At 38.6% G+C, this 12,759-nt stretch overlaps 2 protein-coding genes across 16 annotated transcripts in view; one reads left to right on the forward strand and one right to left on the reverse strand.

The window, feature by feature from the left end:
- LOC132659133 (craniofacial development protein 2-like) overlaps positions 1–12,759 on the forward strand; it is a 109,804-nt gene that overhangs the window by 18,399 nt on the left and 78,646 nt on the right. The window lies entirely within an intron of this gene.
- ACMSD (aminocarboxymuconate semialdehyde decarboxylase) overlaps positions 1–12,759 on the reverse strand; it is a 67,275-nt gene that overhangs the window by 11,270 nt on the left and 43,246 nt on the right. Inside the window, exon 9 of one of the 15 annotated variants that reach the window (XR_009599363.1) lies at positions 9,785–12,111. The exons of 11 other annotated variants lie outside the window; for them this stretch is intronic. Coding sequence is in view for 2 of the 4 variants with exons in the window: in XM_060410101.1 (XP_060266084.1) it covers positions 11,873–11,899 (27 nt within the window). In the remaining 2 variants the exon portion in view is untranslated. Of the gene's footprint in view, positions 1–5,423; positions 12,112–12,759 lie in introns of those variants that run through there. 3 more of the 15 variants (XR_006058789.1, XM_060410101.1, XM_042243949.2) reach the window with 3 other exon arrangements.

The following is a 12,759-nucleotide window of genomic DNA, read 5'->3' on the forward strand; positions in this document are numbered from 1 at the left end:
CCCAGTCCCACACTGAGGTCACCAGCCTGGTCCTGCACTGGGAAGATGAGCACCCAGAATGTCTGGCTTTGAAAACCAGTGGGGCCTATGTTTAGAACTAGAGGCTGGAGGGCCATCCTTAAAGGGCATGTGCAAAAACTTACTTGCTCCAAGTCCCTATTCAGAAGCTGCAGTTTAAAAGGAGTCTGGGTCAGACATACTTGCTGATCTTAGAGAGTCTTGTGGAGAAACAGGGGGCAGCTGGGACTCCCCTTGGGAACTGACATGCTTGTGGCAGCTGTTTTCATTATCTCTCTCTACCATGCTGACGCAGGCCCTGGTGGTTGCTTTTTTGGAATTCTCCCTCTAGCCTGTTAGCGCCCGGGTTAGCCCCAAGTACCGGCACATCTGCAACACCCAGCCTTGCTACAATAAAAGGGCTCATGCAGCCCATACAGGGGACACTCTTGGAGAATCTGACCCCGGTGATCGAAGGGGAACATGCTGCTGGGCTTCCTTAGGACAAATCACTTCTCCAAGATTGGGAGTTGTAACCAACTACATAATACACAGGAGTAAACTTAGAGACTTAGGCAAATTCAGGAGACAGAGGAGTATGTTTCAAACAAAAGAACATGACAAAACTGAAGAAAAAGACCTAAATGAAATGAAGATAAACAATCTACCCGAGAAAGAGTTTAAGGTAATGATTGTAAAGATGCTTACCAAACTCAGGCTAAGAATAGATGAACAAATGAGAACTTGAACAAAGAGTTAGAAATTATAAAAAAGAACCAATAAGAGTTGAAGAATACAATAACAGCAATGAAGTATACATTGGAGGGAGTCACTGGTAGAGTAGATGATACTGAAGAATGGGTAAGTGATATGGAAGACAGAGTAGTAATAATCACCTAAGCCAAACAGGAAAAATAAAAATAATTTTAAAAAATGAGGATAGTTTAAGGGACGTTTGGGACAACATGAAGTGTACTAACATTTGCGTTATAGGTGTCCCAGAAGGAGAAGAGAGAAAGGATAGAAGTAGTATTTGAAGAAATAATAGCTGAAAACTTCCCTAAGAAGGAAACAAGCATCCAGGTCCAGGTAACATGCTGCTGCTGCTGCTGCTAAGTCGCTTCAGTTGTGTCTGACTCTGTGCGACCCCATAGACAGCAGCCCACCAGGCTCCCCCGTCCCTGGGATTCTCTAGGCAAGAATACTGGAGTGGGTTTCCATTTCCTTCTCCAATGCATGAAAGTGAAAAGTGAAAGTGAAGTCACTCAATCGTGTCCAACTCTCAGTGACTCCAGGGACTGCAGCCTACCAGGCTTCTCCATCCGTGGGATTTTCCAGGTAACATAAAGAGTCCAAAACAAGATGAACCCAAAGAAATCCATACCAAGACATAATTAAAATGGCAAAAGTTAAGAAAGAATTTTGAGGGCAACAAAAGGAAATCAATTAGTCACATACATGGGGATCCCATAAGGCTATCAGCTGATTTTTCATCAGAAAATCTGCAGGCCAGAAAAGAATGGCATGATGTAATTAAAGTGATGAAAGGTATTCCTGAGATGAATATAGCATTGTAAGTCAACTGTAGTTTAATTTTTAAAAATACAATGGATAAGAATATGATATATTTGTGTAATGGCATAGTATACAGTGTTCAATGAACAAATTTTGGAGAAAAAGACAGAAATAATCCCTCTCCTCAGAAACCTCATGATCTAGTAAGAGAACACTAAATTAATAATCAATAACAAATCCATCTATTGAAATAAAATAAGAGGAACATATTTTCAACTAGAAATTTTACTTCTGGTAAGTATCCCACTCATATGCATGTAATAGAAATATTTCAAGGAAATTAATTGCAACATTATTATAGTAGCAAAACACTATCAAATTAAATTATAGCATATCCCAAAATAAAAAGGAATGAAGGATAATTGCATATGCTGAAATGAAATAATCACCAAGTTATATTGTAAAGAGGAATGATCTTCACAGCAGACACTTAACACTACATTGTGAATGAATCTTGTAATGAGAAAATACAGTGTAATAGCTGTCAAATGGAATTTACTAAAGTTAATTCAAATATCATATGATACTGCTTATATGTGTAATCTAAATGGTACAAATGAACCTTTTTACAAAACAGAAATTGAGTCACAGATGTAGAAGACAAGGAGATTTGGATTGGCATATACACATTCCATTCAGTTCAGTCTCTCAGTCGTGTCCAACTCTTTGCGACCCCATGGACTGAAGCATGCCAGGCTTCCCTGTCTATCACCAACTCTGGGAGCTTACTCAAACTCATGTCCATCAAGTTGGTCATGCCATCCAACCATATCATCCTCTGTCGTCCTCTTTTCCCACCTTCAATCTTTCCCAGCATCAGGGTCTTTTCAAATGAGTCAGTTCTTTGGATCAGGTGGCCAAAGTATTGGAGTTTCTGCTTCAGCATCAGTCCTCCCAGGGAATATTCAGGACGGATTTACCTTAGGATTGACTGGTTGGATCTTCTTGCAGTCCAAGAGACTCTCAAGAGTCTTCTCCAACACCACAGTTCAAAAGCATCAATTCTTTGGGGCTCAGCTTTCTTTATAGTCCAACTCTCACATCTGTACATGACTACTGGAAAAACCATAGCTTTGACTATAGAGACCTTTGTTGGCAAAGTAATGTCTACTTTTTAATATGCTGTCCAGGTTTGTCATAGCTTTTCTTCCAAGGAGCAAGTATCTTTTAATTTCATGTCTGCAGTCACCATCTGCAGTGATTTTGGAGCTCAAAAAACCGAAAGTCTCTCACTGTTTCCATTGTTTCCCCGTCTATTTGCCATGAAGTGATGGGACCAGATGCCATGATCTTAGTTTTTAGAATGTTGAGTTTTAAGCCAACTTTTGCTCTCCTCTTTCACTTTCATCAAGAGGCTCTTTAGTTCTTTGCTTTCTGCCATGAGGGTGGTGTCATCTGCATATCTGAGGTTATTGGTATTTCTCCCAGCAATCTTGATTGCAGCTTGTGCTTCATGGAGCTCAGCATATCACATGATGTACTCTCCATAAAAGTTAAACAAGCAGGGTAACAATATATAGCCTTGATGTACTCCTTTCCCAATTTGGAACCAATCTTGTTCCATGTCCAGTTCTAACTGTTGCTTCCTAACCTGCATACAGATTTCTCAGGAGGCAGGTCTGGTGGTCTGGTATTCCCATCTCTTGAAGAATTTCCACAGTTTGTTGTGATCCATATAGTCAGTTGGCATAGTCAGTAAAGCAGAAGTAGATGTTTTTCTGGAACTCTCTTGCTTTGCCAGTGATTCAACAGATGTTGGCAGTTTGATCTCTGGTTCCTTGCCTTTTCCAAATCCAGCTTGAACATCTGGAAGCTCATGGTTCAGGTACTGTTGAAGCCTAGCTTGGAGAATTTTGAGCATTACTTTGCTAGTGTGTGAGATGAGTGCATTTATGCAGTAGTTTGAACATTCTTTGGCATTGACTTTCTTTGGGATTGGAATGAAAACTCCTTTCATTACTCTGTATTGTAATGACCTATATAGGAACAGAATCTAGAAACGAATGGATATAGGTATATGTATGATGAATAATGTATATGTATATAATGAAATATGATTCACTTAATAGACAGTGGAAACTAACATAACATTGTAAAGCAACTATACTCCTATAAAAATAATTAATAAGAAAAAAGAGAAAGTTATAAAGAGGGGAAAACAGTCTAGGACAATGTATTTGCTATGCTCATATTTCTGTTTCTAATAAGGAACCTATAGAAACACAAATATATTTGTATGGTAAAGTCTATTTCACAAACGGTAGCCAAGAAACAAGATAGTTTCTTGAGAAACAAGATGGTGAGGCACAAGGATGCCTGCTGTGCTACAGTTCACGGGGTCACAAAGAGTCGGACATGACTGGGCAACTGAACAACAACAGCAACAGCAGCCGAAAAACAAGTAATATTAGGTATCTCCACAAATGAAGACTAGGATTCAGGGCTGCAGGAGATGCCCCTTTTTCTCTTTTGGGGATGTAATTCACATACCACAAAATTCACTCTTTAAAACTGTACAGTTCAGTGTGTTTTAGTATATTCATGAATTTGTGTTCTCATTCCCACTAATTTCAGAACATTTTTATCACCTTACAGTAATCTGCATACTCATTAGCAGGCACTCCTTGTTACCTCCTGCTTCTAGCCCCTGTAAACACTAATTTATCTTCTGTGTCTATGGAACTGCTTCTTCTGACATTTCATGTAAATAGAATCTGCGGTATGTCACCTTCATTTAGAATATCATTTTCAAGATTCATCCATGCTATAGCCTGAATCAGTACTTCATTCTGTTTTGGGCCAAATAATATTCCATTGAATAGATATACCACATTGTGTTTATCCATTCATCAGATGAAGGATATGTGGTGGTTTCTACTTTTTGGCCATTATGGTAACGCTTCTCTGAACAAGTGTTTTCATATGAAAACCTTTTCCCTTCTCCTGGTATATACCTAGGAGTGGAGTTGCTGGATCATATGATAAGTCCATATTTAACATTTAGAGAAACAGTTTGTCGCAGTGGCTGCAGCATTCGACATTCTCAACAGCAATGTGTGAAGGTCCCAATTTCTCCAAATCCTTACCAACGCTTGTTATTGTCCATTTTTTTAAACTACAGCTATCATGGTAGGTGTAAAGTGATATCTCACTGTGGTTTCAATTTGCATTTCTGTAATGACAAATTACTAGAGTGTGAGATGAGTGCAATTGTGCGGTAGTTTGAGCATTCTTCGGCATTGCCTTTCTTTCGGATTGGAATAAAAACCGACCTTTTCCAGGTCCATACCATTTCTGTCCTTTATTGAGCCCATCTTTGGGATTTCTTTGAAGGGAATGATGCTGAAGCTGAAACTCCAGTACTTTGGCCACCTCATGTGAAGAGTTCACTCATTGGAAAAGACTCTGATGCTTGAAGGGATTAGGGGCATGACGAGAAGGGGATGACAGAGGATGAGATGGCTGGATGGTATCACTGACTTGATGGACGTGAGTGTGAGTGAACTCTGGGAGTTAGTGATGGACAGGGAGGCCTGGCATGCTGCGATTCATGGGGTCACAAAGAGTCGGACACAACTGAGCGACTGAACTGAACTGAACTGAACGACAAATTATGTTGAACATCTTTCCATGTGCTCATTGGCCATTTGTATGTCTTTGAAGGAATATCTATATGTCCTTTGTGTCTATTCAAGCCCATGTGTTTCCTTTTTATTGTTGAGTTGCCAGAGTTCTTTATAGTTTCTAAATACTAGAGATTTACCAGATGTATGATTTACAGATATTTTCTTCATTCTGTGGCTTGTCTTTTCACTTCATTGGTTGTATCCTTTGAAGCCCAAATTTTAGAATTTTGATGAATTTAATTATTTTCTTTTGTTGCTTTTGTTTTTGGTGTCATAGTCAAGAATTATTGCCTAAACATCATGAAGATTTGCAACTAAGTTTTCTTTTAAGAGCTTGTGGTTTTAGCTCTTTCCTCTAGGACTTTGGTCCATTTTGAGTTAACTTTTGTGTATTTTGAGTGTGAAGAAGAGATCCAACTTATTCTTTTTATGCAAGCAGATATTCCATTATGCCACTACAATATATTGAAAATACTATTCTTTCTTTATTGACTTGTATTGGTACTTTTGTTCAGAATAAGTTATCTTTATGTCTGTTTTTAAGCCACCAACACTCAGTTTTGATTATCCTATATATCTGTGTAGAAACTTTTGAAATTGAGAGTGTGAGTCCTCCAGTTCTGTTCTTTTTAAAAATCATTTTGTCCATTCTGGGTCCCTTGTATGAATTTTAGCATCAGCTTGTCAATTCCTGTGAAGACAAACAAAACAAACCCTGGATTTTTGATAGGGATTGCATTCAATCTGTGGATCAATGTGAGGAGTATGGTCATTTAACATTAAGTTTTCCAACAGATGAACATGGGATGTCTTTTCATTTATTTAGGTCTTCTATAATTTTCTTCAACAGTATTTTGTAATTTAGTGTCCAAGTCTTCACTTCTTTAGTTGAATTTACTGCTAAGTATTTTTATTCTTCTTGATATTATTGTAAATGGAATTGTCTCCTCAATTTCATTTATGGATTATTCAATGCTAGTATATAGAAATGTGGGTAATTTTTGTATATTTATCTTATATATTTGTATACATTTTATGTATTTATTCTAGAACCTTGCTGAATCTCTTTGTTAGCCCTGATGCTTTATTTATGGGTTCTCTAGATTTTGTATATACAAAGTCATGTCATCTGCAAATAATTTTGCTTCTTTCTTTCCAATTTTTATGCCTTTTATTTATTTTTCTTGCCTAATTTCCCTGGCTACAATCTCTAGTACAATGTTGAATGGAAGTGGTGAGAGCAGGACTTTTCAATCTTTTGCCATTAAGTATGATGTTAGTTTTTCGCTTTTCTTCTTTTCACAGCTATTTGTAAGGCTTTCTCAGACAGCCATTTTGCTTTTTTGCATTTGTTTTCCATGGGGATGGTCTTGATCCCTGTCTCTTGTACAATGTCACGAACCTCCATCCATAATTCATCAGGCACTCTATCAGATCTAGGCCCTTAAATCTATTTCTTACTTCTACTGTATAATCATAAGGGATTTGATTTAGGTCATACCTGAATGGTCTAGTGGTTTTCCCTACTTTCTTCCATTTAAGTCTGAATTTGGCAATAAGGAGTTCATGATCTGAGCCACAGTCAGCTCCTGGTCTTGTTTTTCTTGACTGTATAGAGCTTCTCCATCTTTGGCTGCAAAGAATATAATCAATCTGATTTCAGTGTTGACCATCTGGTGATGTCCATGTGCAGAGTCTTCTCTTGTGTTGTTGGAAGGGGGTGTTTGCTATGACCAGTGCATTTTCTTGGCAAAACTCCATTAGTCTTTGCCCTGCTTCATTCCGTATTCCAGGGCCAAATTTGCCTGTTACTCCAGGTGTTTCTTGACTTCCTACTTTTGCATTCTAATCCCCTATAATGAAAAGGACATCTTTTTTGGGTGTTAGTTCTAAAAGGTCTTGTAGGTCTTCATAGAACCATTCAACTTCAGCTTCTCCTTTGACCGTGTGGATCACAATAAACTGTGGAAAATTCTGAAAGAGATGGGAATACCAGACCACCTGACCTGCCTCTTGAGAAACCTGTATGCAGGTCAAGAAGCAACAGTTAGAACTGGACATGGAACAACAGACTGGTTCCAAATAGGAAAAGGAGTATGTCAAGGCTGTATATTGTCACCCTGCTTATTTAACTTCTATGCAGAGTACATCATGAGAAACACTGGGCTGGAGGAAGCACAAGCTGGAATCAAGATTGCCGGGAGAAATATCAATAACCTCAGATATGCAGATGAACCCACTCTTATGGCAGAAAGTGAAGAGGAACTAAAAAGCCTCTTGATGAAAGTGAAAGAGGAGAGTGAAAAAGTTGGCTTAAAGCTCAACATTCATAAAACTAAGATCGTGGCATCTTGTCCCATCACTTCATGGGAAATAGATGGGAAACAGTGGAAACAGCGTCAGACTTTAATTTTTTGGGCTCCAAAATCACTGCAAATGGTGACTGCAGCCATGAAATTAAAAGACGCTTTCTCCTTGGAAGGAAAGTTATGACCAACCTAGATAGCATATTCAAAAGCAGAGACATTACTTTGCCAACAAAGGTCCGTCTAGTCAAGGCTATGGTTTTACCAGTGGTCATGTATGGATGTGAGAGTCGGACTGTGAAGAAAGCTGAGCACCAAAGAATTAATGCTTTTGAACTGTGGTGTTGGAGAAGACTCTTGAGAGTCCCTTGGACTGCAAGGAGATCCAACCAATCCATTCTGAAGGAGATCAGCCCTGGGATTTCTTTGGAGAGAATGATGCTGAAGCTGAAACTCCAATACTTTGGCCACCTCATGCGAAGAGTTGACTCATTGGAAAAGACTCAGATGCTGGGAGGGATTGGGGGCAGGATGAGAAGGGGACAACAGAGGATGAGATGGCTGGATGGCATCACTGACTCAATGGACGTGAGTCTGAGTGAACTCTGGGAGTTGGTGATGGACAGGGAGGCCTGGCGTGCTGCCATTCATGGGGTCATGAAGAGTCAGACACGACTGAGCAACTGAACTGATGATGGTAGTTGTGGATTTTTCATAGATGTCCTTTATCAGATAGTGGAACTTCCTTTCTACCAGTTTTTGAGTGTTTTCATCATGAAAGACTGTTGGAGTTTGTTGAGTGCTTTTTCTACATATATAGTTTAGTATTCTTGATAAACTACTTGAGCAATTTTCTGATAGACTTTATCGAGCTTAAAAGCCCCTCCTGCTGCTGTTTGCTGCTGTTTAATTGTGAATTTGTGTCTGACTCTTTTGTGACCCCATAGACTATAGCCCTCTAGACTCCTCTGTCAATGGGATTTTCCAGGCAAGAATACTAGAGTGGTTTGCTATTTCTTCTCCAGGGGATCTTCCTGACCCAGGGGTTGAACCTGGGTCTTCTGCACTGGCAGGCAGATTCTTTACCACTGAGCCACCAAGGAAGCCAAAATCCCCTCCTAGGAAATCCATTCAGTTGACTATTAGTCTTGAAACTAATCTAAGAACTTTAACCAATAAAAAGAGGCAAAGAGGCTAATTGTCCTTAACTAGATAGTCATCTCCATTTTTAAAATATAGTCTAATAATAACTGTCTAACCATTTTTCCCCTATAAAATGACTCTGCCAAGATAGAATCTTTGAATTGGGCTTTTCAGAAATCTTCTTCATTTGAAATAAAACTCTGACCTATGCTTATAATCAGTTTTGAGAGTGGTTTTGTGTGTTGAAGGGATGAAGGCTTGAATATATGAAAGAGGGAAGTCAGATTGTTACTAGGCCTAAATATTAAATGTGTTTTTTCCATGAGTCCATAGTTAAATATTATTATTAATAATTAACTAAAGTCTGTACTCTACAGTAAGGCTCACTCTTTGTGTTGTACATTCTGTGGGTTTTGACAAAAATGTTGTGACATCTGTCCACCATTCATACAGAATATATTAAATGTATTTCAAGTACTCTCACACTGAGTTATTGTGAGGATAAATGACACTTTGATTTCTACCAGAAAAAAGATTTTCCTAGGTTTTATGATTACATTTACATGAAATAATGTGGAGAAGTATATACTAAAGTTTAGAGGAAGGCCTTGATAGACTCACAATTCTATCTCTAGATTCCTGTATTCATGTACTATATAAAACCAAGCAAATAAATACACCTGCTGGTGGAAACCCTAAAGACCCAAAGTTATGTCTCCTCACATCTGTGCCAACAGCTGATCTTGATCTGAACTGCCAGCTTGGTATTCACTGGAGGTTCATTCGTCCTTATCTCTACTCCTCTTGCTAAAGTTGTTTACAGTTGCAAAACATAACATAATTTTAAAAAGTCCCATGCTTATATTACATTTGTCAACCACATTAACATGAAATTGAAACCTAGAAAATGATTTTTCATTCTAGTCAGGAATTCTTCCATTCCAAGTATTACGGCCTTCTCAGATATAAATATGGTTTAAGCACAGAGGAGTCTGTTCTGTTCTATGGCAAAGGAAGCAAATGATTTTAAAGCAGAAATGAATCACTCCTCTGCAATTCATTCTTCCTGGTTAAGGCACTTCTTTGTTCTCCTGCCTAACTTGATTTTGGAAGCCTGTTGCAGAACGCCAGACTTACGGTTTGCTGTGTTAGTCGCTCAATCGTGTCTTGACTCTTTGAGACTCATGGATTGAAGCCTGCCAGGCTCCTCTGGCTGTGGAATTCTCCAGGCAAGGATACTGGAGTGGGTAGCCTTTCCCTTCTCCAGGAAATCTTCCTGACCCAGGGATCGAACCTGAATCTCCCATATTGCAGGCAGATTCTTTACTGTGTGAGTCACCAGGGAAGGTACAACTTATGGTTTGGCAGTATTTAATTATTATTTAATAGCTATTGCTCATAATTCCTCTCTATAGGTGATTAATTATCCATTTGTGATAATCTAGTTTGTAAATATTTCATACCTATTATCCATTTAAACACCTTTTATTGATACCTTCTGATAAACTTTTGACCATTTCTAACTTGTTAGTGATTTCTTAAGGGAGAGGGAAGTAGGCATAAAAAAACTGGAGGTAAAGTTCTTGTTAATTGGGTTTCTTATTCAGAGAAGGGATAGTACAGGGAAGAGATGGGGAGAAGAGATTCCTTCAGAGTCAAATGGTCCTGTAGGATGAAGGTCACTTGCTCCATTGCTTGATACCAATCTCTGCTTGATAGATGCTTAATAAATACTTATTGAGTTAAAAATAGTTTTTATATTGCTATTTCTTGTTTTGTTCCCTAAGTCATGTCCAACTCTTTTGTGACCCTGTGGGCTCTAGTCCTCCAGGCTCCTTTGTCCATGGGATTTCCCAGGCAAGAATAATGGAGAGGGTTGCCATTTCCTTCTCCAGGGGATTTTCCTGACCCAGGTATTGAACCCACGTCTCCTGCATTGGCAGGCACTTTCATTACCACTGAGCCACCAGGACAGCCCCTATTGCTATTTCTATCACCTACTAAAACCGCAAATTGATTGTGTTCTAAATGGATGCACAGTCTGGTTAAGGAAGCATAGGATATGGTCTTGGATGACTGTTGCCTCGTTTCCCATTGATACAAGCTCTGTGGGATATCCAAGGTTCTCGTGATATCTCAGGCTTGCAAGTAACATACCTGGTCCTAGCCTTCCAAAAGCTAGAACTTTGTTCTTTCTTTTTCCTTCTTGTCTGTGATCTAGACTTCTAGTCCTTTGGCACTGGCCATAATTATGAACCATTTTTTTAAGGATATCTGTGATATTTGCTACAGTAGTATTTATTAACATCTACATTTTAGTGGGCCCTTTCTAAAGACTCTACTAAACTCAAAGGAATAATTCTAATAGTTGATATTTTGGGTAGTGTGGCTAACTCTTCTAGGATTCTAAAATTAAACCTTCTCAACAGGTACTGGCTTTCTTTATTAGGCAGGAAAGCAGTGGCTAATCCTGATTGATTTCTCCACACCAACACTGCCCCAACATAATTGCCCTCCCCAAAGCTAGTGGCACACGTTCCCTATGAAGTCAAAGACTTACTGAGCGATAATAATAGTGATTAATATTCCTGCCAGGGAAAAGAAATAAACTGCTCACCTGCTGGGATGCATTAACTTTTCACATTCTCAGGGAATGCTGTGAACACTGAAAGATGTGACTTACTAAAGAAACTCAAATAGTGGAAGAGAATTCATTTGTCTTCTGGAAAAGGAACAATTAACTCTCTTCTCATTAGCATGTTTCATTAGTAGCATTTGCGGTAATTACAACACACCTCTATTACAACATAGCTTATTACAAAAATCCTAGTTTATCAAGGATTCACTTTGTTTCCTGAGACATAATTTCCTAGAGAAATGGCCTGATTTAATTCAATCAGTGCAAAGCAAGATTAGCCTTATATCCACAAGATCATTACACAACTCAGTTAAACAAATATTAACTTTATACCCACTGTGCAAAAAAGCACTGACATTTGGAGAGTCCTTTGGCATTGTGTTATATTAGCTCCTCACATGAACTCTGTCTGGCTATCATCTGTGTTTTACAGTTGAGGAAACTGAGGTTGAGGGCAATCAGTGACCTGATACTGAAGTTCACCCAGCTAACATGCAGTAGAGCCAGGACTTGAACTGTCTCTCACTTACCATAACTTCTTGAGAAGGTAGTAAGTTATACTCTTGTTCTCGGGAAGCTTACAGGCATCAAAAAGGGTTCCACTCTACTGAGGACTGCAGTGCACAAGAAAACATCACTTATCCAGAATACTTACAGACAGAAGTATTAAAATACAGTTAATTTTCAAGTCAGAGTGGAAACATTTCTAATACATATGGTATACTCCACCACCTACAATGGATATAATCACATCTTTGGTGATACAGGACCTTCTCATTGCTTTAGAATCCTAAAATGGAGCAGTGCCGAATGTTAGTCAGAAGACCTAGAAAATGAATGAAGAAAAAGCTTTGGCTTTTGCACCTGACTGGTCTCTAGTTTTGGTCCATTTTTTAACCCATAGATTCAAATGCCCAAGACAAGATCACACGTATGCTCACTGTAAAAACTGGTCTGTAAAATGCCCCCAAATAACATTTTATTCTATAAGTGAGTCATTTATTTTGCTGTCAGATAAAATACTTTCTATTTTGCAGAACAGGTGTTTCTGGTTTCTCTTTTAAAAATATACAAAATAACATATAAATAGATGCTTTAGTTTGGGTGATTGAAAGTCTCTCTTGCAGACAGAGTCCTCTTCATAAAAAAAAAAAAAATTGAGGGGAACTTTGCAAACATAGAATTAACCATTTTAAAGTGTACACTGTGATGACATCTAGTACATTCACATCTAGTACGTTTCTACTCTGATGTTTTCTTGTGAAGTACAACCATCATCTCTATCCTGTGCTAAGACATTTTTACACCCTCAAAGGAGACCTTGTACATATTAAGAAGTCACTCTCCATTCCTACCCACCCCCTGGCAACCACTATTCTGCTTTCTGTCTCTGTGATCTGTCCTAGATTCTTCAAAGAAATGGAATCATACAATACATGACCTCTGAGTCTGACTTCTTTCACTTAGCATGTTT

Source organism: Ovis aries, chromosome 2, assembly GCF_016772045.2.
Source record: "Ovis aries strain OAR_USU_Benz2616 breed Rambouillet chromosome 2, ARS-UI_Ramb_v3.0, whole genome shotgun sequence".
Lineage (NCBI taxonomy): Eukaryota > Metazoa > Chordata > Mammalia > Artiodactyla > Bovidae > Ovis > Ovis aries.